The sequence below is a fragment of the Lissotriton vulgaris genome, chromosome 11, assembly GCF_964263255.1.
Source record: "Lissotriton vulgaris chromosome 11, aLisVul1.2, whole genome shotgun sequence".
Classification (NCBI taxonomy): domain Eukaryota; kingdom Metazoa; phylum Chordata; class Amphibia; order Caudata; family Salamandridae; genus Lissotriton; species Lissotriton vulgaris.
The window spans coordinates 594,863,304-594,883,150 of record NC_141699.1 but is presented as its reverse complement, the minus strand read 5'-3'; the positions used below and the strand labels follow the sequence as shown (position 1 = coordinate 594,883,150).

Sequence of the window (19,847 nt, the reverse complement as noted above, 5' to 3'; positions counted from 1 at the left end):
GATGGAGGTCTCTGTATGACCAACCTATTCTTGTACTTCTTAGCATCAAAGCTCCTGTTGAATGAGTGGCTTACTAGAAGTTAGGCTTACCAGAAGTTGGTCTGACCTAGCCTATAGAGTTGAACTTACCTCACTTGGGTTCATGGGAGTAATTCCCATGCTCTACAGGGGAACTATTCTCACTACAATACTGGAGGTGACACAGATATTTTTTTACGGGTGTAGGGCTGCTCTTCGACACACAGGTTGGAATACTACACTCACTCAAAAAACTCTGCGGTGGCAGGGCAGGTGGCTGAAGAAAGTTGTGGCTTTGGAGGGTTTTGGTCGCTGGGATGCTATTGGCATTACACAATTAGATGACATCTGGTCCAGTACATATATGTTATCCTTCAAAGAACTCCAGACCACCTACATGCTAGCAACGACCTAGTTCTATAAACATCTTCAGGTGCGACATACACATGGTACATATCTCCCAGAGATTAGTCCTCTAGAAGCAAAGATTATGATGGGAGCCTTTGGAAAAATAGATGTCTCAAGGATCTATAGCACACTGATTAATAATGCATCAGACTCATTGAGCCACCTCAGGACCTGATGGAAGGGCTAGTTGGATCCACTTGAGGATGATGATTGGAGAGATGCCATGATGGCCTTCAGAAACATCACGATATCCTTCAAACGTATGCTGATACAAACATACAATTTTCACTGCGCATATCTCACTCCAGATTGTCGCTTCAGAGCAGGTCTTGCACGTTTTGGGTGCTTTTGCTGCATCTGCAAATCAGCGGATTTCTATCACATGCTTTGGTCCTGTCCTGTTCTAACACACTACTGGAGGGCAGTGGTGGAACAACTCTTGGTAGTATTGGGATTGGAGGTGGACCTATCCACACTGGGAGTGTTTGACGGAATTGGGGGCACACAGGTATACTGTGCTCTGCTTGGTGCAGCTACCATGGTGGCAAAGAGAGTCATAGCATCCCGTTAGAAGACTTCTGATCCCCCAACGATTACTCAATGATGCCATGGAGTGGACTGGTGTGCCCAACAGGAGAAACGATGTATGAGGCATGAGGTTGTACTGCTAAATACTATAAAATATGGAACAAATGGAGGGGAGAGAATGGATTGGATTTGTCCTTTTGATCTCTTTTCCATGACTAGATAGTGGGCAGTCCTGTTGGCTTGCTTTGGGTGTGTCGAGGCAACCAGAGGTATACATGCACAGAAGTGGTGATGACTATGTACTTGATGTGTTGTTGCCCAGCTGTAATGTAAAAACCAATACAAATTTGTTTATATAAAAAAAAGGAGAGTTTGGGTCTGGCAAAAGGATTCTTTTGTCAGGTCGAAATGGTACTTTAAAACTGCACACATAGGCTCTCCAATAGCAGGCTTGAGGCATGTTTAAACAACTACTTAAGTGGGTGGCACAATCAGTGCTGAAGGTCCACTAGTGGTGGTGATGGACGGAGCATCTGAATCAATCAAACACTCACACCCAGTCAAAAGATCTGGGTTTAATCCATCACCGTTCTTTAGCCCACTCTGCCACCCCAGTTCAGACATGGCTATATGCAAATCAGTCTGACCCTGTGCCTCATGGGAACAGTCCAGCTCGAACTACCAAGCCATATCTTCCCTGGACCGGAAACAAGCTTCCGAGGACCGGTTTCTGGCATTCCAGCTGTCTTCAGCCCGGCTTGCTCGAATCCAGTGGCAAAGTGAGCAAGGGACTCACGTCTGAGCATACCCTGCCACACTTATGGCGGCCAAAAGCGGTACAAAAGGGGGTGGTGATGGACGGAGCATCTGAATCAATCAAACACTCACACCCAGTCAAAAGATCTGGGTTTAATCCATCACCGTTCTTTAGCCCACTCTGCCACCCCAGTTCAGACATGGCTATATGCAAATCAGTCTGACCCTGTGCCTCATGGGAACAGTCCAGCTCGAACTGCCAAGCCATGTCTTCCCTGGACCGGAAACAAGCTTCCGAGGACTGGTTTCTGGCATTCCAGCCGTCTTCAGCCCGGCTTGCTTGAATCCAGTGGCAAAGTGAGCAAGGGACTCACGTCTGAGCACCACCCCCTTTTGTACTGCTTTTGGCCACCATAAGCATGGCAGGGTATGCTCAGACGTGAGTCCCTTGCTCACTTTGCCACTGGATTCAAGCAAGCCGGGCTGAAGATGGCTTAATACCTGCACCGAGGGTTTCAATACAAGTGGGATCAGGAAGCAACCCTGTCTGGAGTCTCCATGTAGCATGTGTTCCTGCAACCGCCCCTAAGATGCATCCAAGTATTTGCAACAGCGATGTGGCAAAAACCTGCCAAGATACTGGACCGATTGTACAGCTGGAGCAGCGAGTCTACCAAAATGCAATGCAATCTGCTATAGGTATTATGAGTCAGTAAGTGACAAGAATACTCTTTAACTGTAGGATGAAACTTTTTCCAAATATCTACACACCCCATGATTTCGATAACCTCTGAGTGTATTTGTCTTCCCTGACTATCTAAGATGCAATTAAAATTCACCCCATTCCCTCTCATATAATTGAGAGTATCAACATATTCAGCAAGCAGGTTGTGAATCTTAGAGTAAAACAACTTATCATCACTGTTAGAAGCATAAACGTTAACAATGTATATTTTCTTCCCATCCAGCATACCATAAACAAGGAGATATCGACCCTCAACATCAACCTCCGAATAAATAAATTAGAAGGGCACTCAACCTGCCACCCAAATCAACACCCCCTAGAATAAGAAGAGGAAATGGACAAATACAGCTGTCCCTGCCATTTATCTTTACTTTGAGTTCCTCTGGATCAATGAGGTGGATACTATGAATACGAGCAATATCAACCTTGTGTCTTTGAGAAATGAGAGCACACTATGTCAATTTGTGTAGGCATTCTTTGTTGTGGACATACCACCTTAGTCTCTTATAACGCATGACCATGTATATATCGTTTTTAGGTCTCGCCTGAGCCAGCGCATGCGCTGCTCTGTGAGACATTTAGTAAGTGGCTCTTCAAAGTGCTAGCCACAAGCTTTTGGTGGCCTCAAGCTTGCGCGTGCACGTGTGCAGCCGCGATCTGGCTTTCTTAACTCTTCATCAGCATCGCTCGCGATTACTTTCACTTTCGCGGCCACGTGGCCATGTCACTTTCACGGCCGCGCGGTCATTGCTTGTTTTATTTGGTTTCCCTCATGGTCTCTGCCTCTAAAAACTCTGTGGCTATCTTGGAACACACACGGATGCACCACTCCGAGCGATCGGTTTCACTTTCACGGCCGCGAAAGCTACCAATGCTTGTTTTGTCTGCTGCCTCTTTGTTCGCATCTGTTTCTCTCTTGGTTCCAGTCCCACTCCTGGGCGATGATCGCTTTCACTTTCGCAGCCGCGAAAGCGGCCAATGCTTGTTGTTATTATCACAATATGTTTTTTAGGTCTCGCTCGAGACCTATTGTGATTAAGTCGGCTCTCAAGGGACGTTGGCAGGGGCACGCGCGGCGATTTAACAGCGTGGACGCGCATGCCCCGCCCCCCGAGCCGTGCACATCACCAGAAGCCGATTGCCAGGGTCAGCCATGCCTCTCCAGTCACACGCGCACACACACTGCATACACGCACGCGCACACACACACACTGCATACACACACGCTGACACACAGGTGCCAAGCCCCACTTACCGCCTGAGCCGCCTCCACTGACTTCTGCTGCCATCCACTTTGTGAGAGTGGGCGCGGGCTTCTCCAAAAGACGGAAGTCCCGCCCCACGACTGCCGTGAGCGTGCACATCCCGAGACCGGAAGTTCGGGAGAGTGCACGCTCACGGCTTGTGTTCCACTGTGGCGGACGCACAGACCTCTCGCAGGATGCTGCCCTTGTTATAAGTGCGTGCGCACATCTTGTTTACTAATGTGATGCCTGCTGCTTGTTATATTTTAGCACGGCTGCCGCTTTATACAAAAAAATCGTGGATACTGCACACCTCTCGGGATGACACATTCAGCGTCTGCAGAGATAACAAGGGTCCCTGTCAGATAATCCTGCCTCCCCTATTGTGTAATGGCTTCGGGAGCAAGGGGAGGAGAGAGATTTAGCTCGCTGCCGGGGTAACGGCTACCAACGATCACACATTTTGCACGCGGAATACCATGTCTAAAAATCTGTGTTCCGCCACCGGATCCACCATGTGTATTTTTAAATGCGTGAGCTCGTACAAACTGTGCTAGCAAATGCTCCGAAGCCTAGAATAAGGGGGCTGGGGGGTATTGTCGTCTGGCTTTAAGCCTTCCATAAAAATCAACTGTAAAAAGGCGTAATTTGAAAACCTCAAAACATTACACAACGTCAGGGAGAGTTTGCAGAAGCGGCCTGCATATCTAAATTAGGCGCTGCATTAGTTTTCCAGCACGTCCCAAAATATGGACACGGCCTGCTTTCAAACTTCCAAGTGCTCCCCCCTGCCGGTCAATCACGTCTCCTCCACATCTGCAAGTGCAGTCGGCTTCCTTTGTTAATTCACACCTCTTCAGTTGACATTACGACTTCAGAAACAAATACGCTTTTGGCACTGATACACTTGCACACGCTGTCCCCTCCGCCCCTATCTTTGCTGCAAGGACTGCATTCTGCATGCGGAAAGCAAAACAGGGTGATTCCTAGCATGTCTAGTGAGTATCTCTGAACGGGATCTCCGCGGCCCTCCACACACGTCACTGAAGCAGGGCCACAGGGCCAAACACACAGCAGCATCGGTAGGGAGGCAATTAGTTAAAAGCATTTAAATAGTTACAGCAGCAACGGGCCATGCCGAGAATGTTCCAGAATTACATGTCAGCTAACACAAGTTAATACATGTCAAGGAGAAGTTCGTGTTTACATGACTAAATAAGATGTTTCTTTTAGTAAGTCTGCAACTGTTTGAGACAAAATGAGCAGATTGGATTTCAGCTCAGATTTAAAAGAGATCGCCACGTTTCACATCCCAGGGGCACAACAAACAACACACAGGTCTCTAGCTTGAAATCAGGGGTTGCCTCCGAGGCACCGGGAACAATGCTTTGGGGGCTATGACGTGGAACTTTGACAGCCTGGCTCGGGGCACTTTCAAATACATGGGAGGGAAACATTGAGAAACGAGTGAGAGAAATCTCCATTAAACATGTCAGGGATATCTGGTGTGCGAAGTGAGAGGACACATAAATGATTTGTAAGGGTAGTGATGGTTGAGAAGTGAGGAACATTTCAGGGGCAAAAAAGGGAAACTGAGGGCTTGTGAGGAGAAACGTAGGGAAGTGAGGGGAGCATAAGCATAACGAGACTTGTGGACCAAACCTTAGCATACAAGTGATGTAAATCTAAAAGGTCAGGTACAGAAAACGTAAATGAAAGTGTGACATACATAATAATAGTCTTCGCTTCGAAGCCCTGCACAATGGTGCCGGGCTCCAGGCTTTCCACGGCACGTCAAAGCGCCCTCCAAGCCCCGAAGGAGAAGCCGAGATCTAGTGGTTTCATAGCGATGACAGAAGCGGATGGCCCGGGCTACCCAAGGATGAGATGAAGATAAGCGTGAATATGGTATGAGGGTGAACATGATGAGTCCAGCCTGTTCCACAGCACCTTCCCCGTCTGTGTGTGATTCTTCTTTTTCCCGTGCCAAGGACATGCACTGGCTTTGATGTCAGAGTCCAATGCCATCCCACATCTGGCCACCCATGCTCTACGGGTCCTTTCCTTGCCCTTAGTGCCCACCACTGACTAGTTTGTGCCACCCTCTCTTCGCCACCCCACCTGTAGCCACCCTTGCTCCAAGGGCCCTTTCCTCTTACTCCCCACCACCGACTAGTATGTTTTTGTATCGTGCGTTAAAGCTGAAAATGTAGATTTATAAATAAGTGTGCCCCTCTTGTATAGATCTGTTCCGCTCTGTTTTCTATTTGCGGTAAAACGATAGAAATTGTCCAATTGTATAAAAGGATGAAGTTGTTTGGCGTCGTCTGAGAGTCCAGGTTCTTCACGGCTAGGAAAGGGTGAAAAATTGACTTGTTGTTGTCACTTTTTTTTCTTCTTGATCTGCAAAACCTCTGCTAATCTTCTTCCCTTCCCAGCTGCCGGTCTTTTGTTCCCTGAGAATGGAGCTAAAGCGTTTTTCTCCCCCACCAGAGGCAAGCAGGGGAACCCCTCACGCGCTGGGGTGGGCTTCACAGCTTTCATTGCACCGCTCTTACCAGAGACGGATATGAGTGCGTCCATGGAAATACACACATTTGTAGTTAGTAAGATATAATTGATTATAAGGACTGATGGTTACATGTTTTACTTGGAGGCTTCCGCTTTTAGAAAACTCTTAGACGAGTACAGTTATGGCATTGCATATTCTTGTAAATCGGCCGTAGTTTTATATTTTAAAAAACGTAAGTTCGAAACAGTTCTTTTATTTGTATTGTTGCATTGGTACTTAAATGCGTTTGTTGGAATTCTTAAAAATAATTAAGAACATATTGCACTATGATTACGACTAACTGTACGCTTACCTATGGGTGATGTTCTAAAGAAGTGTACATTTCCCACTGGCGGCATCAATTCAAAAGAGGTGTGTATTTTTACTGGCGACATACATTTTTCCCCTTTCCTTCCTAAGGAAATGTTAATGCTTCCTGAATTTGTTTAGCAGCAGGCTTATTTGGATTAAGATTTTTCCACTCCCAAAAATATCTGGAAATTCGATACACTCATGTGGCCTTCCCACATGGTTTTCCATTTTTTTTGCGCGACATGTTACCATTTTGTATATCTGCCCCCCTGTATTTTAATCTCGTTTCTTACATTTGAATAGTATTCTTCAAGCTTGTGTTCACAATAGTGGACATTTATTGATGTGACATTGACATTTGCGGGATTGTGTTTCATGTAGCGAGTTATTAATCTTAAAAAAAAATCAAGTCAGCAGCTTTTCGGATTATTTCTCAGGAATGCTCTTATTTTAAAGCGCTGCACTTCTGCCTCACTGCCTGACCAGGCTCCTTTGCAGTCATGGGTTCTGTATTGGATCATCACTTGCTTGAGTTATCGATTACACCAAAGCACATTTTTTAGTGGGTGCAGAGTGAGTGTGACTGCAGTGTGAGTGCAGAGTGAGTGCAGAGTGAGTGCGAGTGCAGAGTGAGTGCAGTGTGAATGCAGAGTGAGTTTGAGTGCAGAGTGCGAGTGCAGAGTGCGAGTGCAGAGTGCGAGTGCAGAGTGCGAGTGCAGAGTGCGAGTGCAGAGTGAGTGCAGAGTGAGTGCAGAGTGAGTGCAGAGTGTGCAGAGTGAGTGCAGTGTGAATGCAGTGTGAGTGCAGTGTGAGTGCAGTGTGAGTGCAGTGTGAGTGCAGTGTGAGTGCAGAGTGAGTGTGACTGCAGAGTGAGTGTGACTGCAGAGTGAGTGTGACTGCAGAGTGAGTGACTGCAGAGTGAATGACTGCAGAGTGAATGACTGCAGAGTGAATGACTGCAGAGTGAATGACTGCAGAGGGAATGACTGCATTGTGAGAGTGACTGGAGAGTGACTGCAGAGTGAGAGTGACTGCAGAGTGAGAGTGACTGCAGAGTGAGAGTGACTGCAGAGTGAATGTGACTGCAGAGTGAGTGACTGCAGAGTGAGTGACTGCAGAGTGAGTGACTGCAGAGTGAGAGTGACTGCAGAGTGACTGCAGAGTGAGAGTGACTGCAGAGTGAGAGTGACTGCAGAGTGAGAGTGACTGCAGAGTGCGAGTGACTGCAGAGTGACTGCAGAGTGACTGCAGAGTGCAAGTGACTGCAGAGTGACTGCAGAGTGCAAGTGACTGCAGAGTGCGAGTGACTGCAGAGTGACTGCAGAGTGCGAGTGACTGCAGAGTGACTGCAGAGTGCGAGTGACTGCAGAGTGACTGCAGAGTGCGAGTGACTGCAGAGTGACTGCAGAGTGCGAGTGACTGCAGAGTGACTGCAGAGTGCGAGTGACTGCAGACTGACTGCAGAGTGCGAGTGACTGCAGACTGACTGCAGAGTGCGAGTGACTACAGAGTGACTGCAGAGTGCGAGTGACTCAGCAGTGTGAGTGTTCCAGAGAGAGCAGGTTATGCTAGTGCGCTTACACGGTGCACTGACACACAGGAGCTAAAACAAAGAACAGCTGAACACGTGTCTTGGGAGCTTCATTGAGGCAGCCGGCCCTCTGTGAGGGGAGCAGCAAAGAGTGGACGCCCCAACCAATGAAGCGCAACTACTCACTACCTACTGTACGATTACAACACAGGCCGAAGGGCAGAGCTAGTTTTAGACTTGTAAGTAACACACACTTAGGTCTACTCTGGTCTAGGACAAGAATACATCTTCCTTCCATTAACATGATAAACTATGGTTGATTCCCACACAGGTCACACTCACATCCCAAAACAATGCAAGGGCAAAGAATATAACGCTGAATCGTTCTATCCCTGGGTCCTCTTCTATTTTACTGCCCCTTTAAGTGCATCCCACATAGACCAAACAACAAGGCATCGCCCTTCCAACAAAGCGTAATCTGCGGGTACATAGCAGTCCTAGACACATTTCAACGAGCCTTACCAGGTATCAGCCGGATCCCCCGGCTCCCGGTTGTTCTGTGTGATGCTGTCTAAGGCAAATGCCCGTCCACCTTGTGATGGGAAAAGTAGCATAGACATGGCCGAGCGTGGCCCTGCGGGGGCGAACGATACGATTTGTTTCCTGGGAAGGATTCTCATTATACAGTGCATAATAATTGGATCTACATTGCAGATCGTGCCCCAGGGCCAAATGTTGATGTTCTCTAGCCGACGCCTCTTTGTGGCTCTGCATCAATGTGTAATCTTGTTTAAATCAGCATGCTTATAAGCAACAGCTAACCATTCACAAACAATGTTTATATACCAATTGCAAATAAAATAAAAAAATTAATGCAAAGCATTGTCATCTGTGAGCCCGTGCCTGAGGTGCATCATCAGAGCTGTGTGAATAATAACTGCGTCAGCCCCATGCGTAAGGTGCATCATCAGAGCTGTGTGATTAATAACAGCTGTGAGCCCCGTGCCTGAGGTGCATCATCAGAGCTGTGTGAATAATAACTGTGTTAACCCCCCGCGTGAGGTGCATCATCCACATTGCTCAGGTTACCCAAATTCCTGCACTCTCTACCACACTGCTTTCAAGAACAGCATACTCTTGCACACACTCTCACTGCTCAGCAATTCAAAGTTTGCTAAACATTTTATGCAACGGCATTGTCATACACAATGCCAATAACTCAAACTTTAATGCTGCGAGACCGATTGCATTGTAAATGCTTGTTTTATTTTGTTTCCCTCATGGTCTCTGCCTCTAAACTCTGTGGCTATCTTGGAATGGTGTTTCCTCAATCCAACATAGCCAACATGTTTCTTCTAAACATGCCAACCATTTTGGAACTTTAAAACAAGGATAGACGTGCACAATATCATTGCAAGAGAAGTATGTTTATTTTTATTTTTTATTGCAAGCATTGGCCGGTGGTTGCATGTTCTTTTTTTAAAATGTGTATTCCTTTAGTTCATATTGAAAATGGTTGTTGAGTTTGTGTGTGTTTTATTAAGAGTGGGTAAGTGGGTGAATGCAAGAATAAGTCAGGGAGTGTCTGAGTGCATGAAGCGTGTGAGGGTAAGCTATAGTGCTTGACCATCAGGTAGTAAGCGCCATATTAAAGCATGTACACTACAACACAGAGTGCAATCATAATGTGAGCACCTAAACTCACCAGTGACTGAAGAGGCCTTTTAGTTAAAAGTAGACCTTCTGGTATTGCCAATGCTTGCTTAGACAAATGAATAGCGTGACCCTTGATTGGGTGACGTCCCCTAGTCACAGCTGTATCCCTATAACTGGTTTGTAAAGTTCTTCACGATGTGAAACTGCGAATATTTTGAAACAAATCCAAAACTTTCATATTCTAAGATTCTTTATTCTCCATCATTGTGTTATTATCATATCTTCAAACTGATTCAAAAACAATCTAAGACATCCAGCCTTATATCCAATGCTTCATTGTCCAATGCATTTTGGCTAATCAATAGCCTTCATCAGGGACTGGATTCTACAAATCAAACAAATATATATGTACGATCACATGTAAGGATATATCAGAGGTTATGTATTCAAATCATGACTGGTTTTATAGTAAACATCTAAATCCTAAATATCCATGGTAAATCTTTATCAGGTAACGCTACCGTAAACAGAAAATAACACCACGCGAGTTCGAGTATTATGGTTAATAAACGACTAGAAGTGGCCAAGTATCTGGGTCTGGTTGTGCTTTAACTATAAGCAAAGGAGAAAATACAATGACCCGTGCTGCAACTCAAATTCGATCAAAAGTTAATGAAAAATCAAACCGCGTGTGCCCACTCACCGATTGCAGTGAACGTAAATCTCAGGTACTTACTCGTGAAGTCAAAAATTCCGTGCGTTCCTAACCGCCGTTTGTGGAGAACGCTGTTCACCGGGTTAGTGCGTAAGGAAATGTTAAATCGCCGTCACGTTAATAGACAGTAAAGACGGACTATATCTTAATTGGCATTGGCCGGTGGCTGCATGTTCTTTTTTTTAAAATGTGTATTCCTTTAGTTCATATTGCAAATGGTTGTTGAGTTTGTGTGTGTTTTATTAAGAGTGGGTAAGTGGGTGAATGCAAGAATAAGTCAGTGAGTGTCTGAGTGCATGAAGCGTGCGAGGGTAAGCTATAGTGCTTGACCATCAGGTAGTAAGCGCCATATTAAAGCATGTACACTACAACACAGAGTGCAATCATAATGTGAGCACCTAAACTCACCAGTGACTGAAGAGGCCTTTTAGTTAAAAGTAGACCTTCTGGTATTGCCAATGCTTGCTTAGGACATGAACATCTCTCCTCCGCCACGCAGAATCCCTTCATCCTCTGCGCACTTGTTCTTGCTTCATCTCTTACCTGCCTTTAATCTGATCTCTAGATTAAGGCAGTGTTGCAACCGCGGCAGTGCCTGACGGTCTCCCCTACCCCCTTCCCCTGGCCAGGTTCCCTCATTAGCCGGCAGCCCTGCGGTTCCTGTTATCTCTGCATTACAATGCATCTCCCCTGGGAGCGGCTGTCACCACCCACGTCCCTGGCAGAGGGTGATTAACTGCTGCTATAGATAATTCTATTTGTGTGTGACCGAAAGGCACCCAGAGAGGCTGCGCAACCCCCCTGAGACCAAGGCCCCATGCGGATACCACCGGTGCAACACCGCGGCAGAGAGCCCGGGCTAGGAACCAGGGCACTCATGGAGCACTCCTTCAGATGCTTCCGTGGCACGTGGTGGTAATGAAACTGGATGTTATTGTATGGTGCAGGTGCACACGCTGTCCTTCACATTAATTGTATTGTATTTCGATAGACCCTAGGGCAGTGGTCTTCAAACTTTTTAATGCTGCTCCCCCCCACGCCTCCCCCAGTAAAGAAATATAATGCATCAGGCCCCACCTCAGCTTTTTCACAATTATTCTGTTTAATTGGCAATGTGTAAATATGTCTTGATTTATTTAAACACGAGACATATTTAAACATTGCAGTTAAATTGTGTTAACATTTTCCCAGCTAGGGTATAAATGACAAACATAGTATTGGCATAGCCAATAGGTCTCGCCTTTGGGACCTTATAAGTGTTTAACCATGCAACACTTAATGTTGGTGCACCAAGGATATTGTGCTGCATAACTTAATACTCATAAGGTCCCAAAAGCGAGACCTTTTGTCTATGCCAATGCTTGTTCCTACTGGTTTGGATGCAAATTCGTTCTCCAGCCAGCGCCTTGGAGGATCAGCATATGTTATGTCATGTCAAATGAAAAAGAGCTGATTAGTACCTTCTGCTACACCACTCTGCACTAAATAGGTCTGAAATAGATGAAAATGCAAAACCGAGCACTTTCCCACCCTCTCCGGATAAACACTTCTAAACACTCTACAAGAGTGTCTGCCCAATGAATGTGATTTTCTGAACCGACTCAAAGTAGCACTTACTACCTGCACCCAGGGTTTCAATACAAGTAGGATCAGGAAGCAACCATGTCTGGAGTCTCCATGTAGCATGTGTTCCTGCAATCAAGATGGTTCCTGAAACTAAAGCCCCCCCCCCACTTAATAAAATAAAAAAACAGTAATATATTCATTATTTAACAATCAGGAAGCATGCAGAGGTATCAATGTGACTTTTCCCTCAGCCCCTAGGCAAGTTTGATGTTGAGAGAGAAGAAAACACTCACTCCAGCTGCCCTATCTAGCTAACCCGCCTCTATCATTATGCACTCCTACCCTTGCACCAGTCTGAATCTACACCAGTATCAAGTGTCTTGTTCCAGAACCCGGTAATATCCCTTCGGTAAGGAGGGAAAAAAACATGGTCAGCCAGCGTACACTATCAGCCATGTTCCCCTGAAATCTCCAGGGGCCAGTCTTGTTCAATCCCACAGGCCGCAACAAAGGAGTTGTCCAGAGATTACTTCCTCATCCCCAAATTTCCATCTTCCCCACCCATGGGTCTGCCCGACTCTGCCCTGCAGCCGCTGTCCACATCTGGAGTCAGACCACTGGGATCATACTGAAGGTCGACCAGATCCACGAACTTCGACAGTTGCTCTCCAGGTCCAGACCAGGTTAACCATCTGCAGCCAGTACCCCACCAGTTCTAGAGCTGTAAAGAAATTAGACTTACCATCAAGGAGAATACGTAGCTTTACTGGAGCATATACTTAAGTCCCATAGCTGAGTTTTTGTACATCTCATGTGTTGCATTTTCTGCTTGTAGTTGTGGAAGATTCGGGCAACTACTCCCTCATACCGGACTTCAGAGAGCATCCTGGCCTGTCTCAGGACAATGTCCCTGTCTCTTTAGTTTAGAATCTTGGCAATTAGAGCCCTGAGAAGGATTCCCAGGGGAGGCATCGGACGAATGCTCTTTGTGCCCTATCAACTATGAAACACTGAAGAGAGATCTGCAAAAAGGAGGGTATTATTTATCCAGTCTTCCAAGACTTTTTTCTGCGTTTTCCACCTCCGCCCTCTCCGGAAACCCTCAAAATAGCAGGTTACACCTCCTTGCCCTTCTCTCAACATCCTCAACTCTGTTGTCCTGTTGGTGGGCCAGAGCAGACTAGGAACGCATGATGATTTGCAGTTCAGGCATTTCAGTTTTCATATTTTGCATAGTTTCTACTGTTTGGAGAGCAAGTTTGCTGACTTTCGACAGATTCAATCTCAGGCAATTAAGCTATAGTTATAGCATCTATCCTAGTCTCCCAAGTGTGTTCAGGATCAGTGCCCCCGAGGGACCCTCTGTTGTATCCGGCAGAGACGTTTTTGCCTGCAGTGAGACAAATTGATACTTTTTGGTTTATTGAGTAGAGCAAGTCCCTTTGACTTCCACCATACTGCCCTAGACAATATTCCTCTTAAAAACTCGAAACATTGAGGCGACCAAGAGATCGGACAAAGTACAACCAGTTTTAGTCAAAGTAAAGGTGTTCATCAGTACATAGTGGCTCTAGCGCCTGATCAATAAGTGCTCCAACAATGTTCTCAATTAGTGTGTCCCAAGCTAGTCTGTACTTAGCATGGGGCGATGTGCTTTGAAAAAGCCCATAGGGGATGACTCAACGAGTGCAGGAATTCCATATGTTTGCACTGTTCACTTTATGTGATTATTCCAACTCCCAAAAGTATGGGGGGAAATCCATCTAGCCTGCAACATGTTGTTGAGGGTCTTTCCCCCACCATCAATGGCATGTTGCAGGGTTAATGGATTTTTAATGGAGGCGTTGCTTCTGGATGGGTCGCAGCTCAGCCCAAAGACCCCAATTTTAGAGAAGTATTTGTTCATAGGAGACAGTGCTTCACTCAAACAGGGGAAAGGTGGTTGAAGGACCAGGATACCCTTGGTGCTGCATTCCACACGACCCTCTGCTCCTCATCATCTCCAAGAATACGGAGACCAGAAAGAAGCCATCCTGCTGTGCCTCGAAGATGTTTAGTTGGAAATTCCTAGAGAAAAGAGCATGTTCTGGGCCTTGAGAACAGGGGCAACGCCTAGATGACGCACACCTTTGTGGAGGATTAACTTGTTGATAAAATCTACCCAATAAGCCACATTTATCTGCAACCCAGGTGGCATGGAATGAACTAGAGCTGCAAGAACTGCATGAGAAGGAGGGCATGGAATATAGACAAATTGACTGTACCTGCTGGTGAGTCTTTACTGCTCCCTCGACCTTCCAACTGTTAAACCCATTTACAGAACTTTTCCTGAGACTCCTTAGCATAACAAACGTTGGTGAAAAACAGTTAGAGCCATAAATGATCTCTGTTAAGTCTCCCACTGTTAAAGCACAACAACTTGAAAATTAGCTATAATCGAATCCCCTGAATTGACATGCTTTTCCTTTTTTCACCTTTGCCAACCAGTACTTCTTTTCCAGTTTGAATAGGGATACTAGATCTCTTTTTTCGTTGAGGGTTTGTTAGGTGGCAGGTAGGTATAACTGCCACGGGGCACAAATGTAGTTCTTTCGATTGCAGGGGCCGGTGAGAAATCTCTGTCTCAATGGCATTCACAGTTACAGATGGTGCAGCTACACCTGTCCGTAATAAGGCACACTACCCGGACAGTGGATGCCAGGCCACAAAAGCTCAGCCCTATGACCAGACCCTAAATCTTATCCTACAGATCAAGTGCAAATCAAGCTTCCCTGCCCTATAAATTTCTAAGACGGTCAAGCATTGTTCTTCACCACATGCACACAGCATCACCTCCTGTGCAGGCCAAGCCTCTTTGCACTGCGCCACCCAGAGAGCACCAAGTGAACAAGCCCTTCTACCAGGTCACCAACAGAAAGCAGTGGGTCACTAAACCATGCATACATTCATAGAGCATACCTTTTTTCTTCATCATTTCTGCTGGACCCTGCTCAAAGATAGAGTGAGACTGGATAATCTCTGGTCGCCCCCTGCCACGTCCAGCTCCATCACGTTGGCGCTCACGATCCCGGTCCTTCTTTTCTTTCTTAATGGTCAGATCCTCTTTCGGCCTGGAGAGAAATGTGTAGGGTTTGGGAAAGGGCAAATGGGAGAATGACCACAAAACCATTAGTTAAAGTCTCTCAATGCCACAGTCCCTTGTAAGGGACCTCCACACATCCTGGAAACGGAGAAATAGCAAATGATATATTGTTGAGCTAGACTCATCAGGACATCGAATCAAACTTCGGAATGGATGTAATCCACAAAGAACAACACCTACAAAGCCTTTGATCTTGCAAAATAGCCCTATTGAGAAGTAAAATGTAACTTCTTTAAGGTCAACATGTTTCTTGCATGATATGTCACACAAGTGATCAATTGGCAATTAGTCAAGAACATAAATCGAATTATCATCTACACAGTGGTTGGAATACTAGTTAGTTGTAGGGGTGGACCAATCACTTGGAAACCTAAATGTGATGCACCTTATAAAAATACCGACCCAAATAGGGTGGGTTTCTGGCCAACTCAAGTGACGGTAGAGGGAACGCTAGTTTCTCAGAAGATCAGAGCTGGTAGAGAGATGGCAGGTCGTCCGGCATAGCTGCCGCATCCACACGGACGCTAAAAACTATCATTCCCTCTACCATTACTTGAGGAGGCCAGAGACCCACCCTATTTGGGTCAGTATTTTTATAAGGTGCACCGCATATAGGTTTTTTAGTGATTGGTCTACCCCTACTACTAGCTACTATCCAACCACTGTGTAAATGATAATTCGATTTATTGTCCTGACAGATTGCCATTTTATGACCTGTGTGACAGATCAGGCAAGAAACATAATGACTTTTTTGTAGAAGCAATCACAAAACATGTCAGTGGTTTGCCACTTCCGTTTTTAATTAGACAAGAAGACACATCCATCAAATATTATTGAAGAGTACTATAGTCTATTTTAAACTTTCCTACGCACATTTGCACATAAACATACCCATCTACACTTCACAGCCCTACACTTGCACTTCACATTACGGCTTTGGAATAGAAGATCTCAGAAAAAGAGCTTCTTCAAGGGAGCCTGTCGGGCATTGCAGCAGCGGCCAGACAGGGAGCAAGCCCAATGATGAAGCATGACAACCATTTGGGTGTGTGAGGGCCCCAGTTCCAAAAGGAGCAGACTCCTGCCCCACACCTTAGGATATTAGACCAACCCGTCCTTTATCTCTTGTTTCACTCTCTCAAAAAGAACTGCACACCTGGTTTATATTACTATTTGCAAGGAAATCATGATATTCCCATAAGTTCTATCTGCACCAGAATGGTTCTAATACATACTTCAACAGGTGGTGTCTTCCATACCGAACTTAAGGTCTTCTATAAAGAGCTGATGCTCAGGAAGCACAGACTCAACATGAATAACCCAGAAGATTAGAGATGTGTGTTGGCTTGCCTAGGGAACAGCATCTTTTTTAACCGATTGAGTTCATGAATATTCTGGATGACCGCCACTTTAATTTCCACTCCAGTAACACAAATGAATTATTCCCAATAGCTAGTTGGTATGACCGCAAACGAAAACTGCATGGTAGTGAAGGCGCCCCACTCATCCTGCTAGATTTATCTGTTGTATTTGACGTAGTACATATTCCCATCCTCCTCTGTTTTATGAAAATAGCATCCGTCTCTGTTGTCTCATGAAAATAGGCATCCGAGATCAAGCCCTAGACTGAACCCTCTTGTTTCTATTGAAAATAATATTAAGTGATTGATACACCTGGTTACACCAACATGGTGTGTGTGTGTGTGACAAGATTTAGGAGGAACTGAATAATCAAGCTTTCAATTTGCTTCTGAAGATTTTCTCAGAGGGTTCTGCTCTCAGATCGGATGGAAGAAAGCTCTCGAATTTTTAAGCTAGAAAGGAGAAAGAGCGTGCCCCTAGTCTGGCCTTGTAAGCCTTGAACTATACCTAATTTAACTGTCTACATCCACCTCAAAGCGGTTAGTCTAATATCCTTCAGGACTCTACTGTAGCCACTTGTAATGTTATCTCAATCTCAGCTGTGTGCCCTTTTCTTTTCAGTCTTTTTAGCGTAGCTGTCATGGCAATGGAATCACTCAACTCTGACTTATGCATGGTAGGAACATAACGTCAGGTATTTAAGAGCTTGATGGCTAGGAACCACTCAAAACTGAATGCCAGCAAAAGTGAATTCCTGATCTGTGCCCCCTAGCTCTTATTTTAAACTTGTCCTCGTGCTGACCATGCTTCCTCCCTCCTCTCCCCTCAAATAACCTACCAGGCCCTGCCTGCAGTACTGGGATCTGAAATAAGTCGCATAGCTTAGATATGAATTCACCATTGCATCTAAGGTCAATTCAGTCATCAAACCTTCTTTCAATATCCTTGATTTCCTCAGGTAGATAATCCCTTTCTTAAGTTTTCCATACCAAATTCAAGTCCCCATATATCTTCTCTTATTATCTTGACTAGGTCTATATAATCTTGAAGCCTTTAAAGGAGGTATACTGGCATTCCATTTGTTAATTCCTGGAGGTGTAATCTTGCACTTTTTGTGAACAATAAATCACATTGGGGAATTTCTAAACTGTAGATTCTCCCAACAAATTAATGTCTTAATGGTGAGGGTTTTGATCACCTTTCCACATCCAGGGCAATGCCAGGCATCATCACCAATTTCATGAGGTGCGTTTCATCACTGATATGTTAATGTTTAGTGATGCAGGGTCAGATGTACAGCCACATGACACTAGCGAGAGAGAGATACTTACTCCTCCTTTATTTTCCTGCTGATGATGTTTGGAGTGAAGGTTTTCTGAAGCGAAAGAAAAAACATACTGAATGGTAACATAATCTATGACAAGTCGCTGTCACAATAATAATAAAAGCAGTCATTTTATTTACAACTGATATTTTGTAACAAATACCTCAACTGCAATTAACTCTCCTTTCTGCAATTTTCGTTTGTTATTTCAATCTTGGTGATACTCCTTATTATTAGCCCTCCAAGGCTATGGTGGAAATTCTGACTTCACCCTTCCAAGGTTCAAAACCTGGATCAAGAGGTGACACAGATGAAAGTGTATTTGTGGTGTTTGTATAGGTGGAAACATAGCCAAAAGGTTACTTGAATGGTTTGAACTTCTACACCGGAGAGGTAAGGGATTACAGTGGGAATTAAGGAAAATGGACCTAGTTGTTACAGTGGGTTTTTAAAGTATCCAATTAACACCACATTTAAGAACAAGTCCTAGAACAGCCATGAACTAGTATCACAATGCTATTCATATCCTGTCTGCTGGCAAAAGGAAGTCTTTTTCAGACTAGCTCCATCCTCTTCAGAAGAGCCTTTGTTGCCTAGCTCTAGGACGGACCTCCTAGTTTTGACCGTAAACAGGACAGTCAGAATTTAACTCTAACCGTATTCAGAGAGGCCACACACAACTGTGATATCAAACCAAGAAATTGCTGGTGTGTCTACTGTGGTGAATGTAAAAAATTGATACTTGTATAGCGCACTACTCACCCGCAAGGGTCTCAAGGCGCTTGTACAAAAACCGCTGTGGCTTTCCCTGTGAGGCGTCCACTCCTGGGCACCCCCAAGGTAGAGGCCAGGCATCCTTAGCGTTGTTGGGGCCGTTGTGGAGATTAAGCAAGCTATTGCCCAGAGCTGCAGAGTTGGACTCCATGATTGGAATAGGCACCGAGGCGAGAATTATCAGGTCCGTGGAATTTGAGCCCAAGACCCGCCGAGGCGGGGAATTGAACCCTGGTCCCGGGCTAGACCTCTGCATCAGGGTCTGCCGCTATAATCATTGAGCCACACTTCTCCACAATGTATATGCAGAGTGAAGCGCCTTTAAAGCCACACATATTATAGAGCTACAATATACAAAAATGGTGGCTAAAAATAAAATAAATAATAATAATATTAAATAAATAAAAAGTAATACCAAATAAATACATTTAAATTAAAATGGTGGAAAAAATAAAGACTTAAGCACGAACCAGAAAGTAATAAATAGGAGTCAATAAATACTTGACCATGTGTGAACATTAAGATGGTATGAACAACACCAAATACAAAGATGAGGATTTAGTTACAAAACTTCACAGTTTATGCAGAGGTTAGCAATCATTTTAAAATTAGTAATACAGTTGCAACGGACCAAAAAATTGGAAAACGGTCTTAATTATTGTAGCTGTTAGTGATGGGATAAACTAAAAGCAGACTGAGAAGTCTGAGGATTTAAAAAACAATTAACACGCAGAATGACTATATGTACATTTCATCTTATGTCATTCCAGAGTAATGGGAAAATAACCACGAATTCGTTAAATCAAATTTGAGAAAGGGTAACAGTAGTGATTTCCTATCAGTCAGTGAGATGAATTTCATCAAGGAACCTCTTAATTCCCTTTCAGACAGAACTCTGTTGCTTCACTTCGAGCTGGCCCCCGTCTTAGGCGTGTGACTTTGCACTTGATACACAGTAACTGATATGCGTTTGAGAAATACAAATCTCTCAGCGGTTCTCTTAAGGTTGTTGGCTACGTCATAGCCAAGACCAGCAATGGCACAAAAAGAGTGGTCACTAATAAAGTCTGTGGAGTAAATAAAAAGAAATAACTGGAGACAGGCTCACTTACAAGGAAGGGATTGATCTCCAACACAGATTAACACCTGACAACTTGCGTTGTCCTGCCCAGCTGATTGGCCTATTGTTTCCTCAGAGCCAGGGAAGGTTGACAC

At 44.9% G+C, this 19,847-nt stretch overlaps 1 protein-coding gene across 2 annotated transcripts in view; it reads right to left on the bottom strand.

The window, feature by feature from the left end:
• POLR3D (RNA polymerase III subunit D) overlaps positions 1-19,847 on the bottom strand; it is a 335,392-nt gene that overhangs the window by 164,442 nt on the left and 151,103 nt on the right. For both annotated transcript variants that reach the window (XM_086943691.1, XM_086943690.1), the window contains exons 3-4: positions 17,866-17,909; positions 14,989-15,140 (exon numbers count right to left, since the gene is read on the bottom strand). In XM_086943691.1, coding sequence (XP_086799817.1) covers positions 14,989-15,140; positions 17,866-17,909 — 196 coding nt within the window. The remainder of the gene's footprint in view (positions 1-14,988; positions 15,141-17,865; positions 17,910-19,847) is intronic.